This window comes from Periplaneta americana, chromosome 4 (assembly GCF_040183065.1).
Source record: "Periplaneta americana isolate PAMFEO1 chromosome 4, P.americana_PAMFEO1_priV1, whole genome shotgun sequence".
Lineage (NCBI taxonomy): Eukaryota > Metazoa > Arthropoda > Insecta > Blattodea > Blattidae > Periplaneta > Periplaneta americana.
Genome location: NC_091120.1, coordinates 22,495,016 through 22,506,363, shown reverse-complemented (window position 1 = coordinate 22,506,363; position 11,348 = coordinate 22,495,016). Strand labels below are relative to the sequence as shown.

The 11,348-nt window shown below is 37.7% G+C and overlaps 1 protein-coding gene across 3 annotated transcripts in view; it reads right to left on the bottom strand.

Moving 5' to 3' along the window:
• Positions 1 to 220: 220 nt before the first annotated feature.
• LOC138697590 (putative protein-lysine deacylase ABHD14B) overlaps positions 221 to 11,348 on the bottom strand; it is a 242,643-nt gene continuing 231,515 nt past the window's right edge. For all 3 annotated transcript variants that reach the window (XM_069822962.1, XM_069822960.1, XM_069822961.1), the window contains exons 4-5: positions 10,872 to 11,101; positions 221 to 9,514 (exon numbers count right to left, since the gene is read on the bottom strand). In XM_069822962.1, coding sequence (XP_069679063.1) covers positions 9,326 to 9,514; positions 10,872 to 11,101 — 419 coding nt within the window. In that variant the 3' untranslated portion in view covers positions 221 to 9,325. The remainder of the gene's footprint in view (positions 9,515 to 10,871; positions 11,102 to 11,348) is intronic.

Here is an 11,348-nt window from a genome sequence, read left to right as displayed (position 1 = left end):
TATTTTAAACATGTAAAAATCTGAGCCTGAATAAAGGGCTCCAGCAAAAATTCACCAATATTTCTCATCCATATACCGTAAAATGCAAAAATGCAATTCTAGAGGTAACACTGACTTCAATGAGATGGTCAAAATGTGCTTGTAATCCACACATACATACACTTGACCACTGTCATGAAATAACATAGGTAACTATAGACTTAAAAAAAGTAATTACAAATTAAAATTCACTATCTTTTATTATTCCCATGTAAAAAATACAGATAATATAACAACATTCTAACTATTTGCTTACTACTAATAACAAAAATATTCACCATACATCATTTTAAAAGAAAACGTATTCACACAAAACAGTCTTCAGATATTCAGTCATCTAACACAACATTTGTATACCATAACGGTGCAATGAAACGCCTCATACAGTAGGCAAGTCATTCAGTCAAAAGCTGAACAAGTAATTACTTTTCTCAAAATCTTATACTTCCTTAAAAGTGAATTTTGTTTCCCCACTAACAGCTTGAATAGAATGATTTTAACAAAACTGAACAATAACACAAAGCCTTATTTTATAATATCTTATCTTTAGTCAATCTAATATGGTTCACACTTAAAACTTTCGAGGTAGGTAATAAATTCAATGCAGAATTCTTGAATTTATATGTTTAACATAAAAACTAGTGGAGCTAAATGATAGCTGTGAGCAATATGGGATGAAGATAAATGCAAACAAGACGAAGATCACGGTTGTCAGAAGAAAAACATGCGAATTCTAAATGAGGCAGTACAGCAAGTGGACAGCTTCAAATACTTGAAGTGCACTATACGCAGTAACTTGAGCTGCTGCCAGGAAGTCAAAAGGAGGATAGCTTTTAATAGAAAAAGAAGCTTCTTCTGCGAACCTGTGGAAAAAGAACTAAGGAAGAGACTAGTGAAGTGATTGTGTGGAATGTGGCATTATATGGGACAGAAACATGGACATTACGACGAAGTGAAGAGAAACAAGTAGAAGCATTTGAAATGAGAATAAGGAGAAGAATGGAGCGTGTGAAGTGGACAGACAAGAAATGAAGCTGTGTTGGAAAGAGTGGGTGAAGAAAAAATTATGCTGAAACTGATCAGGAAGAGAAAAAGGAATTGGCTGTGTCACTGGCTGAGAAGAGTTCAGGGCAGAAGAAGATATCAGATGACAGACGACATTAAGGCATATGGATCATATACAGAGACTAAGAGGAAGGCACAAAATAGGGGAGACTGGAGAATGCTGTATTTTCAGTGAAAGACCTACTATTTGGCAGAACACTATGTATGTATGTATGTATGTATGTATGTATGTATGTATGTATGTATGTATGTATGTATGTATGTATGTATAACATAAGAGAAAGTTTATGAAAATGTGACAGCCACAGATAGAAGAAAATAATCTAATCAAAAACACAGACAAATCCAACAACGAATTCTCCTCTCCTTCATCATCTGATACAGGAAATTCAAAATATTGGGATATTGATTCTGGTGCTTGAACATATACTAGTAGAATCAGAAAGTACCAGAACTTCGGGTGGCATGCTCTATAGGCACCTTCTCTGCCTTGTCCGTGAGGTATGCGACCTATTCTCCAGGTGTATAGACTCAGTGCGAACATGTGTAGATACCTTTGTTGCAGATGGCATATAACCATTTAAAGTACGCCCCTGTGCAGTGACACACTTCTTCCAGCATCCATACCACTTCTCGAAACATTCCTGCAGCCCATCTTAGGTCACTTCCCGCAGAGCGCTTGTCGCATGAATTTTCACCTCTTCGGCTGACGAAAACCGCCATCCCTTGAGTAGAGATTTGACCTTTGGAAATAAGTAGAAATCTGCTGGAGCAAGATCTGGAGAATATAGTGGCTGTGGAAGGACAGGTATTTTGTGTTGTGCGAGGGATTCGCTCACCAAGAGCAACTGATGTGCTGGGGTATTGTCATGATGGAGAACCCAAATCTGTCCTTGCTGCAAGTTGAGTCTTCTTCGTCGAACTGCATCACGAAGACGCTGAAGAATTGCAACATACGCCTCCTTACTGACAGTTCGAGCCTCAGGAATAAACTCGAAATGTACGAGACCCTGGATATCGAAGAACACTTCAAGCATTACTTTCCCCTTTGATCGGTCGGCACGGAATCTCTTTTGCCGTGGTGAGCCGGGAGATTTCCACGTTGAAGACTGCCGCTTTGGCTGCGGTCGTAAAGGAAACACCATGTCTCGTCACCTGTGATCACTCTGTGCAAGAGAGTTGGATCCTGGTCCACCCTGTCATTCAGGTCTCCACTAACCAGTTGCCGCTCTTCCCGCTGCTCATCTGTTAGGCTTCTTGAAACAACATGCTCACACACACACGTGACTGCACAGAACCATGAGAAATGCCTAACAAAGTAGCCACATCATCTATTGACTGTCTTGTCTGATTTCTTATGCAACTCGAGGTATCATTTCTTCCGTTCTTGACGATCTGGGTCATCCTGAACGTGGATCATCATCCGTTGAAAGATGGCCACTTGTGAAGTGCTTGTGCCACTAATACACTGGGGTCCAAGACATTGCTTCTTCTCCATACGCTTGGCACCAAAGTCTCAGTAAATCATTACCATTAAATACGAGAAAAATTCGTACCGGCACCGGAAATCGAACCCAGGACCTCTCAGCTCTGCGCGCTGAGTGCTCTTACCAACTGAGCTATGCTGGGACACGATCCACGGCGCCGGCCGAACCTCTCTCGTAATGCTTTTTACGGCCTTACTACCTGCACTTGAGACGATACACGCCATATATGCAGGAGCGCATATTTTAAATGACTTTGTGGCCATATTCAACATCAGTTCTGTGACAATTGCTAACAGTTAATACATCACACATTCATTATATATGAGGTCTTGCCCACCTCATTGAATATTACACGACTACTATGAAGTAGCTAATGTGTGTCATTACCATTAAATACGAGAAAAATTCGTACCGGCACTGGGAATCGAATCAGCGTGCAGAGCTGAGAGGTCCTGGGTTCGATTCCCGGTGCCGGTACGAATTTTTCTCGTATTTAATGGTAATGATACACATTAGCTACTTCATAGTAGTCGTGTAATATTCAATGAGGTGGATGAGACCTCATACATAATGAATATGTGATGTCTCAGTAAATGCTTTACCGAGTTTAACACAAAATTTAATGTTACCTCTTTGCTCTTTCAAGCTCACTTTACCACATGTACCTTCACGTCTTCACTAAACGAAGCAGAAAGCTGCACTGTATTACACGTCTTCACTAAACGAAGCTGAGAGCTGCACTGTATTTCGATTGATTTCTGGCTATGTCAGTCTTCTCCATTCTCATGCGCAGCTGCACTGAGTCTATACGCCTGGAGAGTAAGTCACATACCACATGACAAGGCAGAGAAGTTGCCTATAGAGCATGGCATTGCCACCCGAAGTTCCGGTACTTTCTGACTCTACTAGTATGACTATGAAAATACAGACTGAAAAATTAAGTGAAAGCAAATCTTAATGAAACTGTAGTCCTGAACAATATTAATTTTTATGTTTAAAATGCTAAGGATCAGACCTCCAAATTTTGTCCCACAATAACACTGGCAGAGTAAAAGTGAGAAATGAAAACCGAGTAGAACTCAACAAAAATTGCTCTGGCAGTACATATACAGGCTAACATGGACGAGTTCAAGGAGTTGTCTTCAAACATCACCTGCAGAATCTGGCATTATAAACTGGCACAAAACAATGCTGCAGATCTGCTAAAATGACGACTGTTGTGTGTGGCTTCCAAGAAGGTAACTGGAAACGTTCGTCAACCATGACTTACGCTGAACAAGGATTATAACCCTTTATGTAAGTCAGTATCAAGACTTCACATCCACTACAAAGTAGTCATTCTGTTCTGGAAGTCACTGATAATCCTGAATCTTACTTCACAGAAATTAATTATTTCTGTAGGGAAAGACTCTATTTTTTTTTTATTAAAGTATGATGTCCTAGCTTTTTTTAAAAATTCCTACAAGATTTTAGTCGCAGATGATAAACTAATAGATAAGAAGACTTAATTAGAAATTATTCTTAATTCACTTTTTATTTATTGCTCACTGCTTACCACAATACTTATACAGAGAGATTAGATGAGGTGTGGACAGAAGCAACAGGGTTTTCACTATGCATTTCTGACGCACTTGCGGCAGGGAACAGACAGTGTAGAGTGACAGTGATACAACCATACAAGTTTCCACAACTATTTTAAAAAGTGTCTTACTTAGTAGCTTTATTGATGGAGGTAGTGAAACTGGCCATCTTCATTGTCCACACATTTTTGGCACCTCTTTATGAAATGCTGTCTGAGAAAAATATTCAATGTGTGTGTCTATTAGTCCGTTATGAATATTATTCAGCATTCACTCATAAAATGCGAGCCTACATGCATGTTCACCTGGTTGAAGAGCATGTGTTGTAGTTATTTTGTACGGCTGCAGCTTTAACAATTCAGTGTAGTAGCTTTTTGCACAGAACCATAAGAAATACGTAGTTGTTGTGAAAAGCACCTAAGTGATTTTCTAGAGAAAGTTCTAATCCAGCCATCGTCAACTGGCCTGCATACTAGTTCGGAGCGCCGAGACGCTGGCTGAGGAGGTAGTAGTGTGCAGTGTGTCGAGCCAAGCCAACGCATCCCATCACAGAAGCCAACTTTCTGACCATAATTTACAATGTCTTCTTCGATTGTGTTCTACACGAGCACTGACACCTAACATAAACCAGTTAGTGAGGGAAAAACAAATTAAAAAATCCAGGAAAACCAATGCTAATGATCAGCGAAAATAATTTTTATCATTTGTTATTTACATTGTAATAAAATAATTTAAGCCTACTTTAGCCTTGTAACAGAAACGATAATATGTTTCATATGTTACACATAATAACAAATAATTGGTTTTCTGATATATAGTGTCAGATAAAAAATGGATAATTAATCTTATTTATTGACGACACTTGAACAAAGGAACAGGATGACTTGATTTAAATATTACTAATGGATTCGATTTGTTTAATATTTCGTACTAGTGAAAATGCATTAGGCCTATAGGTCTGTAAGTTCTCAATTACTTTAATATAAAAACAACTATTTACTTTCAAAACCGATACAATACGTAACGGAAAAATACATATTGTTTCTTGTCTTAAACTGAAAAGTGGTTTACTTATCACACAGTTCCTCTTAAAATAAATTAAGCACATGCTTCTTCCGTGTTTATTACAATTATTAGAGACTGATTAAAAGGGTTGAACAAGTGAACGGACGCCACTGCCATCACCTGATTCCTTCCCCCACCCCCTGCTGCACAGTTGATGTCTAAGGGATAGAACTGAGCTAGCGAGCAAACTGTGCCTGCACCATAGTGCACTGAGATGACGACTCCTGTTCTAATCGATATCCAATGTCATCTAATGTTTCTTCTGTGAGGACCCTATGCTGTCTGTTTTGTTTCTTAGGCTGAACACTTCCCATTGCCTGAAATTTATTATAAAGATTATGGGCTGTTGTACATGATGGAATTTTTACACCCGGGAATCATGTTTCAAACAGCTTTCATACTTGGCTAGCAGACTGGGTTAACATATAAATTAATCATAAATAGCTGCGTTCAGCCGGACAGCGCTAATTCAGCTATTCATTTTTGCTGAGTTACAGCAACTGTGAGTTCCTGAACGACCACTGCAAAATGTCCGCTGTGTTTACAAATAAACACACTGCTATTGTTCCGTCTACTCCGGAATATATGATACCATTGGTTGTTGCCTACCCCTCCACTTTCGCTGGCTAGCAGCAGGTTTACAGCGAAAAAAATTTTGCTACGAAAAATGGCGCCCGCTACTTCAGCGCTGTTGACCAGCAAGGCGTTCAGTGCTGTTGCTATTTCAGCGCTACCTCAGCGCTGTCCCGGCTGAACACAGCCAATGTATACACATTGTTCAGTAGTAAATATATGATTAACCATTATACAGTTTACACTTATTCACACTTTCACTTTAAATGGACAAGAAAATACCGTATAATACACAGAAGTATGTTCCACTCGCCAGTCACTTGGAGACTGATTCACTAACCTTGACACGAGCCAGGACGAACATACGCAGGCTTGCATCATTGCCTCTGCCAGCCCACTGTTTCCCACCACAAGTTCATCAGCAGTACACAGTGAAAACCCCATCAATCCTGTCGACATCTCATCTGATTGCTCCGTACAACCTTGATTACAGGAAGACCAGCGATCTCCAATAAAACGGACAATTCCAGAAACATACGTTTTCTTTTCTTTGCAATAGTCTTGAAATGGAGAACTCATTCAACAAATGAAATTTCTCGCCTTCGATGAAAACAGAATATTAACATGAATTAGAATTACAGTAGAACCCCGATTATCCGTCAACCTATTAACCGATTGTTGGATTATCCATCTGTTTTTCTCTCGCTTTCTTTCTTTTTTTTTTTTTTTTTTTTTTTTGCATAAATATTACTAGACATTGTATTAGCACGTTATTTTTCTAGAGTGTTATTATAAGACTTTATCACACAGTATGGTCTACTGTTCGAGTTGTTGTATTGTATAACTTCTGTATAAAAATTCTTCTACGGGCGTCAAAATAAATCTTGTGCTAAGTATCGAAAAAAAAAGTGTAGGCCTAAAAAACTGAGTGGTTTGGGGAAAGAGAAACTGTGGCTCATCTCTTATCAGAATACGAGATTGGAGTGTATAAAGTATATAAATCTACAACACAAGACCTCAATTATTCTTGTCTTTCCACAGACAGACACTTTGCCTTAAAAACCCGTCGTTGACAACCAGACTTAGCTAAATTAGTAGACTTCTGATCCACTATCTAGCGTGTTAAATACAAGACCATGGAGGAAATTACAAAATCTTCCATGGTACAGATTATCCGATTTTTTCGATTAACCGTTCAGCCCACCCCCTTCATTACCATGGATAATAGAGGTTCTACTGTACTGACTTTATTAAAGTAATGACACAATGCAAAAAGATCGGCTAAACCAGTCGAGAAGCCACGACTTTGCAAATACAAAGTACTGCTTCTGGGACTCAGCTCTTGCTGTTTATATTACCCCTGCTTTCAGAATTTTAAGAAATGCCATGAAATACTTATGGAAATGTGCACTGTTCATTTCCTCAACATGTCAACTGTGTAACTTTGAATTTTCAGCAATATCTCAAACAATGTTCCTCCTGAGAACAGCTCACACCTTCAGAAGACGACTTGCTCATTTCGCAGACCGCCAAAATACAAATTGTTCAATAAATAAGCTATTAAACTGATAGCTGTAAAATAGATTTTGTAGAAAAATATATTCTTCCTCTTCCCTTTTGATAAATGCATATGTGATGTACTGTTTTTCGAGACAGACGTTATCATCTCCTTTCAATAAACAAATGAAAATAAATTGTATATCAATAACTTTAATTTCATAATGAAAGACAAAACCCAAATAACCGTCACTAGTAAGACAAACTCTTTTTCTGAAACGGAAGAAACATCTAAGTACTCACTGCTAGATAACAACCAGAACTGTGAATGTTTTTGTTTGTTACAACATCCACTCACGTCTAACATTTTATAAAGTGTGTAACAAAACAGATGCACTTCCCTGTAAGGACTTTGGCTCCCATAAATTATAAGTTTAAAATATTTAACCATATGCAAGAGATTCTTCTTCTTATGAAAACAAAAATAAAGCCATTTATAGTTTTCTTTTAAGCTGTGACTTTGGAACCATACATTGCCAAGAAAAGCACATTACTGTATTGCAGCAATGTATTCACCAGTATAAGCCTATTTAATATTCTAAATAAAGTAAGCTGATCCAATTGTGAGCATCAGCATGCTATATATCATGGTTTAAAAGAAAAGCAGATTCCCTAGCAGTGAAACTTCGCTTAGCTAAGCATTGAAAGTAACTATTCTGTCAAAACATATGACCAAGGAGAGAAGTACACCAATTTCAATATACTCTACATACTGTGCTGTATTTCCTACTGTTTAATGTTTCTACAGGGTGGACGGAAAGTAGCTCCCTATTGTAAAATGCTTATAACGTTTGTATATATTGTGCCAGCCCCGTCGAGATTCGATCACGCATCCCACAGAGGGCAGAGCGCGCGTGGAAGGATCGGGCGACGCGACAAATGAAGTTGTGCGCACATCTGCTTCCTAGGGCATGTGCTGTGGCTTAGAGAGGAGAGGAGTAATGCGCCTGCGACTGAGGGAAGAAAGCCAGAGAATTCGAGAGGTGCCATCTTCCGGACATCGGTAGAAATTTCCAGCATCGTACTCTCTGGAAACTATGGTTTGGTTATAAAAGAAGAGAGGCAAGTGAGCAGCAGCAATTGTTGTTGTAGTCGTTGGACAGCAAGCCAGCTTCGAGACCGGAGTTCGACTTGAATGTGTCCACAGCTGTGTGAGCATCGAAGTCCTGAGTTCGAGTGCAGTGGACTGCAGTTGGGGGACCTGAGTTCGAAGTTCAGTGGACTGTCTCTGTAGGTCTGGGGTTCGAGATACTATAAACTCGAGTGACTGCACTACATTGGATCCCAAGACCATCAAGAACTGCTATTATAAACTCATGAACACAGGATCTGTGGTGGATACTCAATATCCGGGACAGAAGCAACAGTGCAAATGGTGAGGGATATGTTCACCTAAGGCCCGCAAAACTCAGGCCACTCATGAAAGTGATCTTACTCTCTACACAAACCGAAATTTTATGAAGAACGAATTAAATTTTCGTCCGTGGAAAGTCCCAAGAGATTGCAAAAAACTGGTGGAAAATGCTGGTGAATATATGACGTTTTAATTTTAATTGCAAATATTTTTATCATTTCACGCTCCACAACAGAACTTGTTTAGAAAGTTATTAGCGATTACTAATAGGGAGTTACTTTCCGCCCTCTCTGTATATATGTATCTCTTCTACGTTATGTTGGCCCAATGTTCCATTATAATTGACGGGATTAATATGGACTCAATTCGAAAGTCTTACCATTCACCAGCGAATCCTTTTTTCCCTGAAAATAGGCTCGTAAAGTACTGAACTAAAGGATTCAGTTTGAAACAGTACATATACCCAAATAGTTTCGTACATTAAACCACCAATGAAACTGAAACCATTATGAATAAAGTACTGTAGTTTCACCCAACTTACTGCGAAAGACTGACAAATAATTCTTGCACTAAATGAATGTTCAAATGGTTCATGATGCTCTCTTTCAGTCATGTAGAAGTTTCATAAAATTGTACAGCATCTTATGAAATAGATCAGGCTCGTCTAAGTAAGCTGCATGGCCACAGTTCTTGAAGACAACTTCTTGGCTATTAGGCATAACTCCCAAATTCTTTGGGGCCTCCTTTGCCATTGGTGTGTTGTCATTTGCGCCATACATTATCAGTGTGGGTGTCTGTCAACAAACAACAACAAATGGTTAATTTCTACAACGTTATCACATCACATAAGCATTTTCTACACGGAAAAAAAACTTCATTTTATTTCATCTGTCTTCATCTATGTGTATATTTGTAACACATCCAACTAAAACTAAGCAGATCCCAAGTTCGATTACGATCAGGGAAGTGAAGACTTTTCATTTGCAACAGTGTGGCCATTCTCGATAAGTAGGAGCGTGATTTTATGGTGATTATTTTATCCTGATTTCGGTGATTAAAATGGTTAATTTCTGTTAATATGTCATATAAAATTAAGCAATTTCGCGCATATTTCCCACCCTAAAGAAATTTAAAAAATAATAAAATAACAATTTTTTTAAATTATTATTGAAACAATTCCTCTGAAACTAACAGAAAATTCTTTGCATTATTAATTAAATTCATAATTTAACTTCGTTAGACTGTTAGGGGGTGATGGCACTGTCTTCTTGATCTTATGACGACAGTTGTTGCGGGAACGAGAAATAACCGTTGTCTGCTTATGCTGCTCTTTGGAAGTAGTCCCCGAAACTGTGTACATTGTTGCCAGATGTCACATGCATGTAATGCTGAACAATCAAATAAATACGTAGAAATGTTCATGTATATTTTATAACAAAGAAAATTTTCACGTTTTACTTGAAAGAAAGAGTAATTTTTCATGTGAATTCTTCATAAAACCTGTGTTTTGTTGAAAATATCGTGATTATGAAATAATTTCGTGGGTTTCTATCAATTTCGAAATATATTTCATTTAATTTTGAACTTTCGTTAAGGGATTTGCATTTTCCATACATAAAATTAAGTTTTCAACATATTTCGCATATATTGTTAATACCAAAAAATCACACCCCTATTGATAAGACATTTTTCTCAGATGACAGATGGTTCTATTTAAATTAATATATAAACTCTCAAAACTCAATTTCTACTATCCAAAATTCTCATGCCTTACACGAGGTAGCATTCCATTTTAAGATGGTTTTTGGTGTGCTGTATCATGTCAGAAAATAGTGACACCTCTTTATGTAGCTGTAAAGGAAATTGTGGAATAGTTTGTGGATAGTTAGAATCCGAAATATTCTGTACTACTATTTTACTTCGTACACGTTGACCTAAAATGACTATAGTATTATGTTTCGAAGCTGAATTATTCATACCAAAATCATTAAAATAATGTTCAAAAGAAACACTTCTTTGTGAATTATTTTTGGAATTAGATATGATTACCATATACTTGGTATATAATAGTGTTGTGTTGTGGCATATACAATAATATAAGTTAGGCATTGAGATACTACATACAGTTCAAATTCATAATATCTTTATTACCTGTATTTTTCTAAGGACGCCTTGTGGAACTGAGCTTGTTGCTACTGGAGCAACAGGGATATAACCTGATATCAAATCAGAATGCTCTCCAACGAACATCACAGAGTATTCACCACTCATCGAGGGTGAGATTAAGACAGGATGGCTTCCACTTAAAAGAGGCGACTGTATTATAGAAGCAATGAATTTTGATCGGTCTCCACTGTACGGAGCTGTAGTTTCTCCATAACCTATTAAAAAGACACAATAAATGAAGTACTTCTCAGCATCTACCAAATATCATGGAAAAAATCTAGGTTAACTTTAAAATAATTCACGTAGAGCTCTTTAAACTATAAAACTTCTGTCTAAAAAGTTTTTGACTGGTGATATATTTCTTTAGATAATAATTATTTTCTCTGAGATGAAATATTCTGAAGACATCACCTATACTCAGTGCTGTTATGGAGGCCATATAGGGCCATATATCGTATGAGA